The sequence below is a fragment of the Pinus tabuliformis genome, chromosome J, assembly GCF_031772625.1.
Source record: "Pinus tabuliformis cultivar Carrire ecotype Pingquan chromosome J, CPIR1, whole genome shotgun sequence".
Classification (NCBI taxonomy): Eukaryota; Viridiplantae; Streptophyta; class Pinopsida; order Pinales; family Pinaceae; genus Pinus; species Pinus tabuliformis.
The window spans coordinates 1625926313-1625946559 of NC_142295.1; the positions used below are offsets into that span (position 1 = coordinate 1625926313).

Below are 20247 nucleotides of genomic sequence, written 5' to 3' on the forward strand. Positions count from 1 at the left end.
GAGATGAGATGCTCCAAATGAATTCAACTTCCTTTTATTTATAGTCTCCAATTCAGGTTGAATTGGTGTCCTTAGGCCAACTTTATCTCCTTTAGGCCGATTTGGTGTGGAGGTTACATAAATTATATTTGACTCAATAGTAAACCTTTTTACATGATTCAAAGCCCCAAGAAAGGTCTCTTTGAATGTAAAAGGACTCTATAAACTCAATATTAATCCTAGGAGTCCACAATGGGGACTTTGACTAATATAATGATGACCCAAGAATGAAACCTATGCTTTAATAAGTCATTGAGACAAAAATAAAAATATTTTCTTTATTCTTTTGACAGGAACATTTCATGATGACTCTAATACATTAATGAAGACCGAACCTAGTTACAATTTCCAACACAAGTAATGAAATAGGATTAGGAATCAACATCTACAATGAAATCAATGCAAATAGTGCAAGTAACTAATTAGGATTATAAATCAACATCTACAATGAAAACAATGCATCTAGTGTAATCAATCAAACAGGATTAGGAATCAACATCTACAGTGAAATCAATGCATCTATTTTAGTGAAAAACAAAAATATTCGTGACTTTCTAAATCCAATTTCTTTTAACTTTTGTAAAGCCTTACTTCTTCTTCCTTTATGGTTAATAATGTTAAATATTATATAATATTTGTATATGTATCTATGTGTCTTTTTCTTCTTCCCTCTCTCTCCTCCCTCCATCTCTGTGTTTATCTCTCTCCTTCTCTCCCCCTCCCTTTTGCCCCCATCTCTCTCTCTCTCTCTCTCTCTCTCTCTCTTCTTCCCTCTCTCCCCCCCCACCATCTATATCTATATCTCCTTATTTGTCTCTATATCTCACCTCCCCACAAACACACATGCTTTGTCTCTCCATATTTATCTCTCTTTCCCTCCCTCCCTCTCTTTGTCTCTCTTTTCTTCCCTCTCTCCCCCCTCCATCTATATTTCTATCTCCTTCCATCTCTCCTTATTTTCCTCTCTATCTCACCCCCCAAGAATTCACACTCTCTCTCCATAGCTATCTATCTCTCTCTCTCCCTCTCTCTCTCTCTCATGTCTCTCTCCACCTTTCTCTCTCTATATATTTCTTCTTACCTCCCTCTCTCTCTCCCTCCCTCTCTCCTTCTCTCTCTAAAGTCCTCTCTCTCTTCCTTCCTCTCTCTGTTATGCTCTTGACTTGCGAGAAGATACCAAAATACCAAATATGCGAAGAAATATACCCAGAACACAGAACAATAAGAAATAACAACATGTATTTTATTATTCAAAAAGGAGAGCAATGTTCACTTGCCTCTTCGAGGGGGCAACCTCCAATAGAGCTGGGCTCAATTACAAAATAAGACATGGCACTCCTCAAGGGGAGTCTCTATCCTTTATATAGGATTCATACATGCAATACCATGGGTCAGTACCATGGTTCTTACTAATACCATGGCCCATTTGCAACTAACTGTGGTCCCTTCTTTAAATGTGGGTCAACCACTTACAATCATTAATATGGGCTTTATTGACTCTTTAACTAACTATAACTATGACTCGACCCTATTACATAAATAAGGGGGTTAGGGTCGGACCCTAACACTCTCCCTTTCTCTCCAACCTCCCTCTATCTCTCCCCCCATATCTCTCTCTTCGCCCTCCAATTCTGTCACTATCTCCCTCCCTCTCTCCTTCTCTCTCCCCCCTGCATATCTGTCATCTAGGTGGATATTGGTGGCCATGTGGCTATTCCACTTGGATCCCCATTATTTTTTCTTTCAGTTTCTTTAATTGTAGCAAAATTTATTATTTTTGGAATTTTTTGGATCCTAAACTTTCGGAGTCGTTTTGAGGCCCTAAACAACATTTTTTTTAGAAAATGGGGAGAGTTAAAACCTACAATAAGGGTTTGTAGTAGAAATGTGTAATATTCATATAGATATTTCTAACAAGGTATTGTACACGTCAAACGAAGATCGTATGTCAAATTTATGACCCTGGAAGTTGATGTACCAATATATCCCAACGGGGCCCATAGACTTTTAGCACTTTATCTCCTACGATTAGGTTTTTAGATGTTTAGCATTTTCCATTATTTCTCAATAATAAATAGGCCTCCAAGATTCATTGTAACATAGTTTAGAAGGCATGTACTCGCACATCTATTCTCAAAGATAAGCTACCATCGCCCAATCTAATATATTTCCATTTTGCATGTAAACAATTTTTAGTACTTTGTTATTAATGAATTAAAGTTATGTTTTCACTACACCTTTGTGTTTATGTTTATATCTATATTTCATTTCGTTCCTTCATAAATCTATATCATTGGTATTAGAGCAGTTTTATCTTTCTTTGCTTTTTTGTGCATGTCCCCAATGAGGTCAAGGTATAAGGAGTTAGGGATTGAACTGGTTGAACCTTTGCAAGACTGGCCTCGCCAACCCAAATGGGATCCCATGAAGGAGGAAAACAAAGACGATGGAGCAGGAGATCCTTTCAAAATATTTTTCAAATAATCCCTCAAGCGACAATGAAATGAGATGATGGACAACTTTTCCCAGATCCTTTGGCAAATGCCCATAGGTAATGCATCTTCATCTAGAAACCACCTTGGAGGTGCTACCCCATTTAAGGTACAAGTCAACTTTGACATTCTCATTTTTTAAGGTCCGACAGATACAAATGTCATAAATAAATGGTTAAATATATTGGAAGGATACCTTTTGGTTCATGATTTTTCCAATAGGTAAAAGATCACTTTTGCACTCTTGAAAGCTGAACCCCATATCAAGGACTGGTGGGAAACCTACTGTGAGCAAAGAGATGAGAGGGAACCCTCACTGTTTTTGGCCACACCCACTTGGAATTATTCTTGGGAAGTCATCAAAGAAAAATATTATCTTGTTGGGAGCTATGAAGATAAGTACATAAAATGGACCACATTGCGACAAGGAAGGAACCAAGACATGCCGCAGTCCACAAATATCTTTCATAGCCTTTTGCACGAAGTTGGGTATAAAGGATTTTGACTGGAATTTGGTACTCAAGTACCATGATTGTCTACACGAATACATCTAGGATGAGATGGAGTTCTTGGACATCTCCTTGGTTGAAGCCACATACCACTACGTTGTCAAGGTCGAGCATAAATTTAAACAAAAGAAGCAATACTTTGGATCTGCGAATCTAAAGCAAGGAAAATGCACCCCCAAACCATAGAACAAAGGAAAAATCCAAGGCATGGCGACCTAAGACAACCCATCGAAGCCGCCAACAAAAGATAACACCACGAAGATGAAGGACACAGGAAAGTAGTGTGAGTTCCACAAGAGCCCCACTCACATCACAAGTGAGTGTCACGCCAAGTAGTCACTAGTGGCTGAGTTGAAGGATTCAGAGTCAAACAGATGTTCAAACTCTGAGTCAAACCCCATTAAGGGAAATGACAAAGGGAAGAAGATTATTGATGCAGATCCCAAAGCCATCATTGCCACCACCAAGGTGCAGAAGATTGAGCCCGAAGATCCAGAGGAAGGGGAGTGTCTCTTCCACTCATATGTGGGTGAAGGGGTCTCCATTGCATTTCAGTATTAACAACAGGAGCCAAAGGAACCTCGTCTCAGTAGAGTTCATTAAGCATTTGGGCCTATCGACGACACCACAATCGCAACCATACACCATCAGGTGGCTCCACGATGGACGAGATATTTGTGTCAGCCAACAATGTCACCTTCCCTACAACATCAAACCTTTCACAGATGAGGTGCTCTATGATGTTTCTCCTCTTGAAGTTTGTGATGTATTATTAGGCCAACCATACTTGTGGAAGTGTCAAGCTATGTATGAATCTATGCCTCACACTATTATTATTACTTTGGGTAATAAGTTATATAAAATACTAGAGGTAGCCCCACATACCGCCATCTTCTTTTTCATCTCTGCTAAGCAATGTAGTAAGATCATCTCCCAGATCGGGAAATTTGTTTTCTTTTTTATTCACTCTCAAAGTAACGGAAGATCGTGGAAACATCCATGCCCCCCAGGAAGGGTTCCTCCACGCAGTCGAAGCAAGTGGATAAGGCCGTGGATGAATACATGGACATCTTCTCCTCACCCATAGGGGTGTCCTTGCACTATCAGGTCAAGCATTTGATCAATCTGACCCCTGGAGAACCTCCACCCAATAGACCAATATACTATCACTCCATTATGAAAATGAAGAGATCAAGCAAAAGATCTAGGAGTTACTGCAAAAAGGGCACATCCAACCAAGTTCCTCACCTCGTGGGAGCCTGATTGAACTTGTACAGAAGAAGGATGGAACCTAAAGGCTTTTCATTGATTATCGAGCACTGAACAAAATCATTTTCAGGAACATGTATCCAATCCTGCGGATTGATGACCTTCTTGACTATCTCAAGTGGGCTAAGTATTTTAACAAGATCGATATGAACTCTAGCTATCACCAGGTTCTAATAGAGCCCACAGATGTATGAAAGATTGCCTTAAATTCCAAGGAGGGCCTTTTTGAATGGTTGGTCATGGCTTTCAGGTTGAAAAATTCTCTTGCAACTTTTATGAGGCTAATGGATGACATTTTGCGGTCTTTCACCAACTCGTTCATGGTTGTATATCTAGACGGAATTCTTATCTTCAACAAGAGTTGGGAAGATCACCTGAAACACATTCGGAAGGTCTTTCAAACCATGCAACATAACAAACTATTTGCCAACCTGGATCCATGCACCTTTGGCATGAGCCAGGTCTAATATCTGGATTATGTCATAGATGAGTAAGGCGTGCATGTAGATTAATCTAAGATCCAAATAATTGGGGATTGGCCAATCCCGACCACTCTAACAGAGCTTCCCAACTTTTTGGGCCTTGCAAATTTTTGTCGGAGGTTCGTGTTGGGATTCTCCCATTTCACTTGGCCTTTGAGTTAGATTACCAAGGACAGAGTGAAAGAAACTTTTTCCCGATCTGAGTCCCAATATAAGGCATTCATTGAGCTGAAACACTGCCTCTACTCTGAACCTGTACTCATATTGTCAGACCTACAAATTGAAATTGAGACAGATGCCTCTAATTATGATATTGGTGTAGTTCTCACCCAATAAGGGCATCTGGTGGCCTATAACAGTGAGGCACTTTCCAATACAATTGGAAATACCCCACCTATGATAAAGAGATGTATTCTATCATGTAGGCTTGTCAGAAATGGAAACATTACATTATGGGGAAGGAAATAGTCATCCACACAGGTCACTGACCTCTTTGGTTTATACAAACATAAGGAAAGTTGCAAAACGATCACCATCAGAAGTGATATACATATCTACAACAATTCCACTTGAACATTAAATATAAGAAGGACAACACCAATCATGTTGAAGACTGCCTCAATGAGCCCCCAGTTGCAACATTAACTACTATGCTCAACTCTTGTGGCCATGAAACCTCTAGATGGCCCCCACTATACAAGAATGATCTAGAGTTCTCCACCACATAACAGGTGATAGTGGATGGAAAGCAAGTTCTATATTTCCACCTCTAGGATGCATTATTATGATATCTGGGCCACTTTTTTGTTCCTTCAAGCAATCGTGCCAAATTGATTTGAGAGGTGTACTATAGTTAGGTCGCAAGACACTTTTGTGTGGAGAAAATTGTGGTCGTACTACAAAAGTATTTTTATTGGCCAAAACTTCGACCAGATGTTGGAAAATATATCAGATCATGCACTTCATGTGCCATCGCCAAGCCAGCCATCAAGAAAAAAAGCATGTACACTCCTCTGGCTACTTTCAACCAGCCTTGGGAATCCATCTCTATGGATTATCTATCTAGCCTCCCTTCTACCAAACATGGCAATGATTATGTATTTGTGGTCATGGAAATTTTTTCTAAGATGGCTATATTGGCAGCTTGCAAGAAAAGTATCATAACAAAGGAAACTGCCAAACTCTTCTTCGAACAAGTGTGGGTACATTTTTGGATCCCTTAAACCATTATATTAGATCAGGATAGTAGGTTCTTGATCACATCATGGTCGATCCTCTGGACATTATTGGACACCAAACTCACCAAGTCGACTGCATTCCATCCCCATACTTATGGCCAAACAGAGGTTGTCAATAGGATGATAGTGCACATACTGCACATGTAAAACTCCAAGCATCCATGAACCTAGGATGAGAACCTTCTTTATGTGCAACACAATTATAACAAAGATCTCAATAGCTTGACTAGTCGCGGTCCCTTTTAAGTGGGTTTGGAATTTTAACCATCGTGTCAGATTGATGTTGCCATGCCTCATGTGACTACAAATATAGAATATGAACATGTACAGTTTGAGGCTGATAAAGCAGCCAAGTTTATTGAACACATTCAAAAAATTCTCTAGCAGGTGCATGGCATCTTGGATAAGTCCAATTTCAAGTATAAGAAGCGACATGATCAACATTGGGTGCCACATAAGTTTTAGGTGGGCGACAAAGTTTGGTTGCATTTGTAGAAACAATACCTTGTCGGAGCCCATCGGAAAATATAATCACTCTGATAGAAGCCTTGCACCATCACCAAGGTTGTGGGAGATAATGCTTTCAAGCTCAACGTTCCCCCATTCCTCAACCTGCACCTGGTGTTCAATGTGGACTGCCTTTGACCATACTTTCCACCATTGTTGGACACATCAGACATTGCAAAACAACTAACACCAATAGAGCTCAACCCAAACTGCATGGAACATAACATAACTGATCAAATCATGGACTCATAGATCAAGAACACTCGCCAATAGAAAATCCAACTGTATAGAGTTGTCAAAGTTGTCCAACTCCTGCACGAGGGCAAGTGACTCACACTCAACGCAATGGGGACCATTGTTTCCGAAGGGGGGAGGAATGATCCAGGTGGATACTTGTGGCCACCCGCCTATTCCACTTGGACCCCAATATTGATTCTTTCAGTTTCCTTAATTGTAGCACAATTTACTATTTTTGGTAGTTTTTTTTGGGTCCTAAACTTATGGAGCCGTTTTGAAGCCCTAAGAATTGGCTTTTTGGAAAACAAGTTAACCACTAGTCTATTATAGGATTTTGAGTCAAAATTTGAAGTCCTCAGATATATCTTTCTAATGAGGTATCGCACACATCAAACAAAGATCGTATGCCAAAGTTACGACCTCGAAAAGTTGATGTAACAATTTACCCCAATGAGACCCATAGAATTTTGGCGCTTCATCTCCTAGGTTTAGGTTTTTGGATGTTTAGGGTTTTCCACTATTTATCAATAATAAATAGGCCTCTGAGCCTCATTGTAACACAGTTAAGAAAGCATGTAGCCACACATATCTTCTCAGAGATAAGCTATCATCACCCAAGATAGTTTATTTCCATTCTACATGTAAACAATTTTCAATACTTTGTTATCAATAAATTGAAGTTCTATTTTCATTGTAGCTTTGTGTTTTTGTTTATTTATGTATTTCATTTTGTTTCTTCGTAAATATGGATCACTCTATGTCTCCCTCTCTCTCTCTCTCTTCGCCTTATCTCCCTCTCTCTATCTCCTCTCCTTCTCTCTCTTCCTTCCTTCTTTGCTCTCTCCCTCACCCTCTCTCCATCTCTCCCTTGTCACTCCTCTTTGTCCACCTCTATCTCTCTATGTCTTTATTCTTCCCCCTCTCTCTCCCCCCATATCACTCCCCCGTATCTCTCTCTCTCTCTCTCTCTCTCCTCTCCTCCCTCTCTCTATCTTTCTCTTATTCCCTCTCTCTCCCCACCATCTTTATTTATATCTCCCACCATCTCTTATTCTTTGTCTCTTTAGATTAGTCCCCCAAACACATTACCTCTCCATATCTATCTATCTCTCTCTCCCCCCCCCCCCCACAATCTATATCTATATCTCCCTCTGTCTCTCCTTCTTTTCCTATATATCTCAGCCCCCAAACATACACACTCTATCCCCAAACCTATCTATCCCTCTTACTCCCTCTTTCTCTCCCCCTCTCTCTTCCCCTTCTCTCCCTCTCTCTCTCCTTCTCTCTTTCTTCCCTCTCATTGTCCTCTCTCTCTCACTCTCTCTTTATATCTCCCTTGTCACTCCCTCTCTCTATCTCCACCTTTCTCTCTCTATGTCTTTCTTCCTCCTCCCTCTCTCTTCCCTCCAACTCTATCTCCCTACCCCTCCCTCTCTCCTCTCTCTCAAGTCCTCTTTCTCTTCCTTACTCTCTCTCCCTTTCTCCCCCCCATCACACACTCTCTCTCTCTTCCCTCCAACTCTGTCACTATCTCCCTTCCTCTCTCCTTCTCTCTTTCCCCCTTTCTCCTCACTCCATCTTTGACTCCCTCTCTCTCTCTTCCCCTTCTCTCCCTCTCTCTCCTCTCCTTCTCTCTCTCTTCCCACATCTCCTCTCTCCCTCACTCTCTCCCCATCTCTCCCTTGTCACTTCCTCATAAGCTGCTTGACTAACAACCACGTACTATGCTTTTGCTAACATGAGTGCAACTGATCTCTTCTTTCTCCTGTACCAAGAAATTTTTGTTGAACAAATACTAAAGATTCCCCTTGATGTGCTCTTTTTGTCGGATGGACTCCCTGCCCAATCTGCATTTGTGAAGCCTTGAAGCTTCACTCCCTCTATCCGTTTGTATCCAAGACCAAACTAAGTGGTGCCTCTGAGGTATCTCAACACATGTTTAATTGCCTTCCAATAAAGTTTGGTTGGCTTAACAATGGCTTGACTAATCTAGTTAACTACAAAACACATGTCTAGTCGTGTGTTCACCAAATACATAAGTGAACCCACAATTTGTCTATAAATAGTAGCCTCCACTACTTCACTTGAAGAAGCATCCTCCTTCCTCCGGTTACCTCCTAGAGGAGTCTCCATGGGTTTGCTTCTCTCCATGTGGAACTTCTTCAGTATTTTGTTGACATATTTGCCCTGAGAGACAAATAGTTCCCCATCTCCGTGCCATAGTTCCATACTAAGAAAGTAATGCATGAGCCCCAGGTCCTTCATCTCAAATTCTCTTGCAAGATCCTCTTTGCAAGATTTTATCAGCTTCTCATCACCTATTAGAATCAAATCATCAACATATAATACTATAATCAACAATTTACCTTCAACCACAATATGGTAAAGGTTCGCATTTGCTTCACTTTTGGTGAAGCCCAACCCGATGAAATAATTGTCAATTATGGTGTACCAAGCACAAGGTGCTTGTTTCAGTCCATATAGTGCTTGCTTGAGTCTGCACACATGTGATTCTCTGTTAAAGGTCTCAAATCCTTTTGGCTACTCAATATACACCTCTTCCTTAATCATACCATTGACGAATGTTGTCTTCACATCCATTTAATGTATCTTCCATCCCATCTGCACTGATAGTGCTAGAATAGATCTGATTGATGAGTACCTTGCTACTGGAGCAAAGGTCTCATCATAATCAATTTCCTCCACCAGATAATCCTATAGACACAAATCTAGCCTTGTATTTCTCCACACTCCCATTTGTTGCTTGATTTACCTTGTAAAGCTATCTAGAACTCACCACTGACTTGTTTGCTGGTGTTAACAAGGTTAATCCTCTCTACGGATAGAAACGATCCCTCTAACCCAATGAGTGGGTCTGGAAACTGAAGTGACAATCAACTAGACATATTCCTAGATTATAATTGAAAAGTAGAACGAGAGAGATGACCTACGTCGTTATGATGCTAATCTGATTTCCTTTGTTGAGAGCCTTTGCCAGACACTTTCTCTACTCTGCCAGATACTGAGCATCACCCGGCTTAGGAATATCTTTGTCTATGAATTTCTTAAGCCCGTTGTCTTTCAACATTTCCTCCATCCTGTCCTTCCAAGTAATATAGTTAGAACTACTCTCAAGGGCATATTCGACTATCAATCCGTAGAATGACATCTTGTTGGCTCTGAAGTATGATACTGCAAATTCGATTTTTCCTGCACTAGACAAACTCATATTCTCCTCTTCTATAGAGATTTCAAATTCGATACCATGTAGATTCAAATTTCATATTGTAATATGTTAAAACATTTGACTTGAACCTACTTTACTCATCAGCGGAAACAATAATTGATCGATGAAATCACAAAGCATAAAAGAGAAAGAATTCAATCACACATAACACAATAATTTTCTAGGGTAAGCCACAACTTAAAACCTTTTCTATCTGTATATTTCATTAATTAGAAAATATGAGAAGATTACAATGCTTTTCTCAAGGCCGAGCAACCTCTGCACAATCTCAATCTATCTCATTGCTTCACAAACAAGCTCCAACCAATACTCAACTAAATTTGCTGCCTGCCAAGCTCCTATTTCCTTGCGTAATTTCCTAGGGAATTAGCCTGTATTTAATTGGGAAATTCCTCATCCATAACCGTGCAATCCATCATAGGCCTTCCTCTAATTGCATGCACCATCAGTTTACTTTAAATGATTTTACAACTGATAGTACACTGTCCCTGAACTCAAATCTTAGCTGGGTCTTTCTCTGATCTGACATGCATGAGTTAATTATGAATGAATCTTCAGTTTACTAGTTTAGAAGTGTTGGTTACACTCCACTACTGCAAGTTACAACCCACTACTGGATCTCCCACTAATTTCTCCATCTGTTGGAACTAGTTTAACTGAATTTAATTCAGTTAAACTAAATTTAATTCAGTTAAACTAAATTTAATTCATTTAAACTGAATTAAATAATTAAAACTCAAAAGAACTCAACCCGAGCTCCTAAAATTTATGAACCACTCTACATGACTCTAGATAAACTCCCAACTTGAATTAACTAAGTTAACTAAATCAAATTAACTTAGTTAACTATTACAAGTTGCTATGAGTACCAGAATACAAATTTTGGATTATGAAGGAGTCCCCTTCAGGTGTCGAAGATGCCACAAAGTTGGACATTTATATAAGGAATTCCCTCTGGTGCGAAAGGACAAGGAACCCTCTGCAGGAGCTGAGGAGGACACAGGGCCGCACGCTAAACCCACCTCGGGACCTCCTGCATCTGCTGTTGCGACAACTACCAGATTGACACACTCTTTTCCTCTGGACTCTCACAGCGGACCTCGTCCACCCTCCCCGCCGATGACCAGATCACGGGCTGCTGCTGAAGCTGCTCGTACATCGGGTACTCCCTCTTTCCCTATCTTTGATTTTATTTCCTCATATGCAACCTCTGCATTGCATGTGCATGCTACATCTTTGGGAGACACTCTTACCCCGATTCCATGTCCCGTCACTCCTCCACCCCCTACTTCCTCCACCACCCCCCCATCCTTCCCTCTTGATCCCCCCTTTGCCCCCCAACCTCCTCATCCCTCCCCCCAGTCTCTCCCCATCCATACAACCTTAGATCCCGCCTTGTCACTCCATAGGACGACAGATCCAACCTGGGCCTAATACCCTCCTCTCTGCATCATAAACCCATCCGGGGTCGAAAATCTCATATATCCAAAGCTATCCTGATAGCAGAGGTGGAAGTCGCCTCCGGCAGACAAACATCACTGGACCGGGTTCTTAGAGCATCGAACACCCCTGCTCAACTGCCTCCATGAAGTGCCTATCCTTCAACTGTAGGGGCTTGGCTAGTTCGCCCAAAAAACTAGCCCTAAGAAGACTTCTCGACTCTGAATCTTTAGACATCATCCTCCTTCAAGAAACCTTGGGAGAAGCTGACCTCATCTCTCGCACTCTCGGCTCTCTAAAGCCTGGCTGGATTTTTCAATCCCTGGATGTTATCGAACGATCTGGAGGTTTGGAAATAGGATACAACCCTTGCACCATAAACTTGAGAAACTCATGGGGTGGGGATAGTTTCATGGGTATGGATATCTATGCTTCTGATCTAGGAGTGGACTTGCGTATTGTCAATGTCTATGGACCATGCCACCACAAAGAGGCTTATTGGAATCGGCTACTCAACCTATCGATTATGTCCTCAAATAACCTTATCATTGGGGGCAACCTAAATTTCTCTATTGGATATGGAGAATCCTGGGGTACCAATGCACAAGTTGACAGGCTCACTGAATTAATGGAGAGACTGCTGGAACAACACCATCTGACGGACATTCCCATGAACAAGCCCCTCCCCACGTGGAGAAATCGGCGTACAGGAGAAGCAGCTTTAGCTAGAAGGCTGGATAGATTCCTGATAAAGGACTCTCTGATACAAAATCTATCTCTCTATAGATAGTGGGTGGGATCTGGTGGTATCTCGGATCATTCCCCCATATTCATGGAGATCTCGGGTCCACAAAAAAACCAGGGGCACCTTACAAATTTAACTCCACCTGGTTAAATGACCCATCCTACATTCAAATGATAAATGAGTTCTGGAGACTCCATCCCCCATCCAGAAGCAACACTTGGGCTGAAGGTTTCTGGTGGAATCTCAAAATGCTAAAAAATCTCTCTATTAAATGGGCAAAGGAAAAATCCAAGAGAGATGAGAACACCCTCATTACAGTGGAGCTTTCTCTGGCCTCACTTCAGGATGAGCAGAACAGAGGGTTTACATCTACTGAAGCCAAGGATCAGCTAATTGCTCTAGAAAATCAGAAGATCAAAATCCTAAAGGAAAGAGAAGAAACTTGGCGACTCTGAAGTCGAGAAATCTGGCTATAAGTAGGGGATGAAAACACAAAGTTCTTTCAAAACTATGCTAAAGGAAGGATAATATCAAACACCATCTGGCATATGCCCCAGGAAGATGGAAGCATGGCATCCACTTTCAATCAACTCTCTCGGTTAGGTTCCACAAACTTCATAAATCTCTTCAGGGCTCCCCGTCATTGCCGAAATTGTCCAAACAACTGGACACTTTCCCAGCTTTGCTGATGAGGATTCTTATGAAGATCTAAATGCTTTGATCACTCTAGGGGAACTGGAAGGAATGCTAAAATGGTTCAAGAGAGACAAGAGCCCTGGTTCGAATGGTTGGCCCATAGAATTCCTCCTTTCTTTCTATGACCTTATCGACACTTACCTACTTAAGGTGGTGGAAGAATGCAGATTAACAGGGCGCATGTATGATGCCATCAACACTACATTCATTGCCCTAATCCCAAAATCCGACTCCCCAACTTCTTTCAATGACTTTCAGCCCATCTCACTCTACAACAACTTGTATAAAATCATAGCCAAGATCATAGCAAACTGGCTCCGTCCTATCCTGTCCAGACATATATCCTCTAAACAATTTGCCTTCCTACAGAACAGACAAATTCACGAAGCCATCGGCACTGCACAAGAAGCCCTTCACTCTATCAATCATAAAAAGATCAAAGGTGCCATTCTTAAAATCGACCTAGCCAAAGCTTTCGACAAGGTCAGCTGGCTATACATTAAAATGATCCTCACCCACCTTGGGTTTCCTCCTCCCTTCATCAACTAGATCATTTGTTGCATAACCTCTGCCACCTCCAGTGTCATCATAAATGGCCTTGCTTCGCATTTCTTTCATGCTGAGAGAGGCCTTCAACAGGGATGCCCACTTTCCCCTCTACTCTTTCTTATTGTTATGGAGGCCCTGAGCAAGCTTCTCACAGCAACGAAAAGGGAAGTTCGACTACATGGACTACATTTGAATGTTCTCTACCACCTCACCCACATTCTCTTTGTCGATGATATACTCATCTTCCTCGATGGTAGTCAAAGGGACTCATCAACCTTCCATGACATCCTCAAACTCTTTGCAAAAGCCACTGGCATGGAAGTAAACCACTGAAAGTCTACCATCACTCTTTCCTACACTTCGCCCTTGGAAGCTAGATTTGCAGCCCATCTCTTTCCTTTCTAGTAACATCTTATGGAGGATGGGCTAAAATGCCTGGGCTTCAAGCTTAAACCTCACAACTATCATATTGCAGATTGGATCTGGCTCATTACAAAAGTTGAGAAAAGGCTAAAAACTGGAACCATCGCTTCCTTTCAAGAGCAGGCCAGTTAGTGCTCATAAAATCTATTTTGGAAGCCACACCCATGTACTGGATGACTTTGTCATGGATTCCTAGAGGGATACTCGCTCGCATCCAACAGATCTGTTGTCGATTCCTTTGGAATGGATACAAAGAAGGCAAGCCCTATGCATGGGTGGGATGGAATCAAATCGCCCTACCAAAAAAATGGGGTGGGTGGGGATTAAAAGACCTCCATGCCTTTGCACATGCTCTTGTAGCTAAAATGGGATGGTCCTTACTCACTACTCAGAATCTCTGGACCAAGGTCACTTATCATAAATACATGTGGCCTCAACACCTCATGGACTGGATCCGTAACCCAACCTGGCCTCGAACTGGGATATCAATTGTTTGGAAATCCATTCTCCATACCATGCCCAACATCCGAGAGGGACTTGCTTGGAAAATCAAAGAAGGCAACATGGCACGCATAGGTCTGGATCCATGGTCTAGTGGGGGCAATATGCATCGCTTACCTCCTGATCTTATACTATTCCTAAATCAGAGGCAGATTAAAACGATCAGACAGATCGCAGACAGGGGTAGCAGCTCCATTTTCGAACAAGTCTAGTACACTGCTCGGCACCTGGGCATACTCGAACCCTGGCATCATTTCTGGGAGGGATATATACATGCTCTAAATGAAACACATGTCCACATAACAGAGGGAACTGACGAACTAATCTGGTCCCCAGCAGAGAATGGGAAATACTCTCCAAAAATAGGATATCAACACCTGATATGGGATCGTCAACCACCAACTCTCCTTGAATGGTGGTCAAAAATCTGGAAACTGAAAGCCCCCCCTCGAGCCAGACTTTTCATGTGGAATGTGCTGCGCAACAAGACACCAATGGGAGAAAACCTCATGCACAGATCGCATTTTGGGCCGCACAGGTGTGTCCTCTGTACACAGGCAACAGAGACAAATGAGCACCTTTTTTTAACCTGCCCTCTCACTGTATAGCTATGGCAACAAATAATTCACCTCCTCCAAAAACAGGGCAGCTGGCATGGTCTGTCGATCACTGAGGCTTGGACAAATTGGAATAGAATACACATAGACAGCAAGACCTGATGCATACCCCTCCTCGTATGCTGGAAGATCTGGTTGGCTAGAAACAAAATCATCTTCCAAGGTTCTCCGGCTTGATGGCCTCTCATCACTGCAAAGGTTATTGCTGCTTATCATGAAATACCTGAAGAGACACAACCCTCTACAACTTGCCTCATGCCCCTGGAATTATTGATCGAACTACCCCATGGGCATACTTCGATGGAGCAGCCCAATCTCATGGATGTGGGGGAGGATATCTTCTATACCTGTCTGACCAACACTATTACAAAATAAAAATGGAACTGGGGGAGGGTACAAACAATTATGCGGAACTAATTACTCTCAAACATTTATTGCATTTTGCACTTGCACACTCATGCAATAACATTCAAATCTTTGGGGACTCACAAATCATCATAAACTAGTTCAACAACAAAAATACATGTCATGCACATTCCCTCAGAAACATTCTGGATGAGATCATGGTTTATAAGGCCCAATTTAACTCTATTATTTGCCAACACATTTACAGGGAATATAACGAGGCTACTGACAAGCTATCCAAGGAGGCCACGACACAACCCAAAGGACTATGGATGATAACAGAACAACATGGAGTAGAACAATATCAGTTTTACCACCGGCCTTACATTGACAGATTTTATCCTTAGAGGGATCAGGCACAAAATTTTTGATGGACATAATGGCTCAATTTTTTATATATGTATATATTTATGTTTGAAAATCTATCCTTTTTCATGAAACTCTGAATCACCCTGCGTGGTGAATATGTACAACACACTTATGTTTTATGGCTATATCACATAGTATTTTTTGTCCAACTATGAACCTGGTTTCGACCAGTAGTTATGCATATGCCTATGGCATCTGCTACATGTAATTTTTCAAATTAATGAAAGATTACGATTTTTCTCTGGGAAAAAAGTTGCTATGAGAATTATAATTACAATTTAATTCCTAATTTAATTCAAGGACGAAATTAAATTAGAATTTTTTTGTTGCATTTTTCAACATCTCTCCCTCTCTCCTTCTCCGCACCCGCCCTCCCCCTCTTTTGGTCTGCCACTCTCTTTCCCCTCCATCCATATGATTGAGAATTGTCACTTTGTGCAATCAATAATATATGTAAGGTCTAATATAATGATACTTATAATGAGGATGATTATTATGATAATATATTGTGAATAATAATATTTAATATTATTCATTATTATACCAATAATAATATATAAAAAAATAATTTGTTAAAGAAATAATAATATGTTAACAAATCAATTTCTTTTTATCAAATTGATAATTTTGTGCCTTAACATTTTATTTATTTTCATCCAATTAATAACTCTGTACCTTACATTTTATATTTCACATTATACATTACATAACATTTTACATTTGACATTTTTCATTTTACATTATATTACATTTTATATTTTACATTTATACATGTTTTAATTTTATTAAAACAAATAAACCTGTCATTTTTTATATATATATTTTTCTTTTTTCTTAACATGTTAACTTACTTATATTAATCCTCAACATCTTCCTTGTAAAAGAATTTTTAAAAAACATCATTAGGATTGAAGAATTTTTAGAAAATATCATTAAGATTAGAATTATGTTATGAGTTATGAAAAATGCACTCAATATAGTCAAATTTATTTTAGGAAGGTAGAAAAATACATAACATACCTACACTGATGGTTGGTAGTTGGTTGTGAGAAATATTGTTATTTTCCCACCCAAATTAAATTCCACTTGTAATACCTTTGAGTTCATAATGAGTACATCTAGAACCAAATATCAATCCACAAAGTTATAGAACCAAATATCAATCCTCCACAAAGTTATAAATGGCCAGTGGAGGTGGTAAATAAAGACCTGGTAATGAATAGAAGTTTATTAATTAAAAATTACATATGTAATGGAATTTGACTTTCTTGCAAACTAGCAACTTCACGGTCAACAGATTTAAAGCAATTTTCTTTCTAAATTCTTGGGAAATTTTTTGCAATGAGTTATGGATTTGGTAAAATTACTGGTTGATATGCTGGGTAAAATTATCGATTGATATGCTGGTGGGATGTTCATGAATTTATGGATTTGGTAAAATTATTGGTTGATATGCTGGTGGGATGTTCATGAATTTGTGGGGCATGTTTAAAAAGTACATGTGCAACTGAAACAAAAGCTACAAGAGATTTAAAAAATACTAGAGATAGGGAGCTGTTTAACAGAAAGGAATAGTCTTGAAGATAGGGAGCTTAACAGAAAGGAATACTCTTGAAGATAGGGAGCTTAACAGAGGAGTACTCATGAAGTGAGATGCCAGGCATTGTTTTCCAAAGGAAACTTAGGCAAAGTTACAGCTAAAAAATAAAGGAAATGTAATGTTTCGGTGAGCGTTAATATGACATCTCTGTTAAAATTTTCCAGAATAGTTGGCTGTTAGTTTGATTTTCAATATAATAGTTGGATGTTAGCTAACTTCGTAGCATCATGTTCCAAATGTTTAGAACATTTTAGCATTGCAAAAATAGCATTCCATATTTTTGCAAGATTGAATGATTATATATTATCCCAGACAGCATTATGAAATTAATGTCATCTTCAAATATACCAATTTGCACTTTGTTCATAACAATATCACGACAATCCCGATTGCATGAATCATAAGACAGTGTGATGCCTAGTCCCACAACACAAAACCTTTACATTAATAAAAAAAATTCGGATAACATTTTTAGTAACCCATTTCATTATTCTTCCGAATCATGCACTTCCACGCTGACATTCATTTCAACAACTTACACTGCTTATTCTTCCGGATCATGCACTTCCACGCTGACATTCATTTCAACTACTTACATTGCTTCAATAAAAGGTTATAAAGAAACGTGTCTATCACGGCTTGGGAGGATAAGAAACAGGTAGAGCGGAACTTGAGTTTCAGAGAGGCTGCTCTTTCTCTTAACTGGGTTCCATGCTCGCTTTCCATTAACAACTTCACTCCATTTTCAATTTCCTTCCTGCTCACCAGCCCATCATGTGTTGGCTTGTCGATCATGGCTGCAATCTGGAGATCCTTGACGAGAAATTTAGCATTGTAATGCTGATCTCCTCTGATGGGCCATGTCAAGATTGGAACGCCGTGGCCTATGCTTTCTACTGTGGAATTCCACCCACAGTGCGACAAAAAACCTCCAGTGGAGGGATGAGAGAGTATGAGCAGCTGAGGCGCCCAACCACGAATGATCAAACCCAGTCCCTCGATTCGATCTTCGAAACCCTCGGGAAGCATATCCTCTGCCCCTTCTCCTTCATTACTACCCTGATCACAAGGAGGATGATCAGGTGGGGGAGGATGACCATGGTAGTGATCCTGTAAAACCCAAATGAATGGCTTCTTCGCAGCTTCTAGTCCATGAGCGAGCTCTCTGGTCTCTTCATCAGAGGGTCCGACTTCGCTACCGAAAGAAACGAAGAGAACAGATGCAGGCGCCTTGGAATTCAACCATTCCAGACATTGCTCTTCATCGATACTGCTTTTCTTGCCGCGGATTGCGCTATCATGTGTTACAGTGGTGCCTGACCCCGACTGATCTAAAAAAGACGAAGCGGGCAGAAAAGGCCCTGCCGCCCAGATGGGTATCTCTATTTCCTTACCTATGTATTCAATGAACGGAGATTCCAGCTCCTCGCACGTGTTGACCAAAATCCCCACGCAGTCTTTGATCCCATTCATCCATGGCGGAGAATGGGATTTCGACCCAGGAGGAGGAGGAGGCGGAGGCCTTCGTCCAGGCGGAAATTTGGGCTTGGAACCTTGAGGCCGACCTGCAGGAGGAGGTGGATGCCCTCGTCCAGGCGGCGGAGGAGGGCCACCACCTCCGGGAGGAGCGATATGCTGCAAATCGGAGGGAGTAATAGACATGGAGGGAGGGAAACCAGGGACTAAGAAGGCGGCCTGCTTGTCATCATGTTGAAGTTGATCAAGAGAGCTTCGGTGCTTCCAGATTGCATATTCGAAGGCCAAAGAAGAGGCCCCAGAAGTGACGAACGAGACTCTGGGAATACCCAATTTTTTGCACAATTCTGGTACCCATCCCATCATAACGTCGCCGATGATGCAGAGAGGTGGAGTTGAGAATTTCTTCTGTAGAATCTCTTCCATGGCCTTCTGCTGCTGCTGCTCCTTATGATCGTGATCATGATGATCATGGTGATCAGGATGTGGTGCTGAATCCCCCAATTCCTCCTCCTGCTCCTCCTCGGATTCCAATTCGATGAATGTGATACGAAGGCCCGAGGAGGAGGACTGATCGGCTACAGTGCGTAAAGTAGCAGAGACTGGAGAGCCCGCTATAATTGTAATTTGCAGCCCTCGTGCAGCAAGTCTCTTGCAGAGCTCAATGCAGGGGAAGACGTGACCCTGACCGTGGAAGGGAATCGCCACAATTTGAGCTCCTTCTTGCGCCATATTTGTGGAGATCGATAATCGTTTTCCCCTTGTATCTGTATATATACTCTGACGGACTGATTGATCCATGGATGGCTTAAGGACGAAGCAATGTATGAAAAGCGTGTTTCCATGGGGCGACCAGAGGAATTTTGAATGGTAGGTAGAGAATTATATATTTGTTGAGCGGTGGAGTCGATATCTGTTGAATTTTGAATGGTAGGTAGAGAATTATATATTTGTTGAGCGGTGGAGTCGATATCTGTTGAGCGGTGGAGAATTATCTGTGCGCGTAGCAACAGTTTGCAGGCTGTGTTGCTTCTGACAATGGGTGTCACGCCCCTACACCTGCGGTAGTCTTCCAATCGCTTGTAGCAAGGTGCCACCACCAAACACTTTCTTTTCACCAATATTAACATTCGTGGACTACGTCTACTTTCACATTAACATTACTTAGCTTGTGTTTCGCAACCAAGTAAACATGCAATTATCCTTTATACTTAATGAAGCCCATACTCATTCATTATCATCATGCAATTATACCAAGAACAACAACAATTGCAACAAGTATAAAGGGGAGGGGCAACTCCCCGTAATGTGAGTCTGCCCGACAATATATTAAGAATATCAGTTTTACAATATACAAGTGTGCCTTGCCAAACCAAGTCTCACACTTAGCCAAATATTACAAAGAG

The 20247-nt window shown here is 41.0% G+C and overlaps 1 protein-coding gene across 1 annotated transcript; it reads right to left on the reverse strand.

Annotated features, from left to right (window-relative positions):
- Positions 1 to 17754: 17754 nt before the first annotated feature.
- LOC149233724 (UDP-glycosyltransferase 73C6-like) lies at positions 17755 to 19693 on the reverse strand. The gene has a single exon (XM_089379838.1). The coding sequence runs from the start codon at positions 19640 to 19642 to the stop codon at positions 17954 to 17956; it is 1689 nt and encodes a 562-aa protein (XP_089235964.1). The 5' UTR covers positions 19643 to 19693; the 3' UTR covers positions 17755 to 17953.
- Positions 19694 to 20247: the final 554 nt, after the last annotated feature.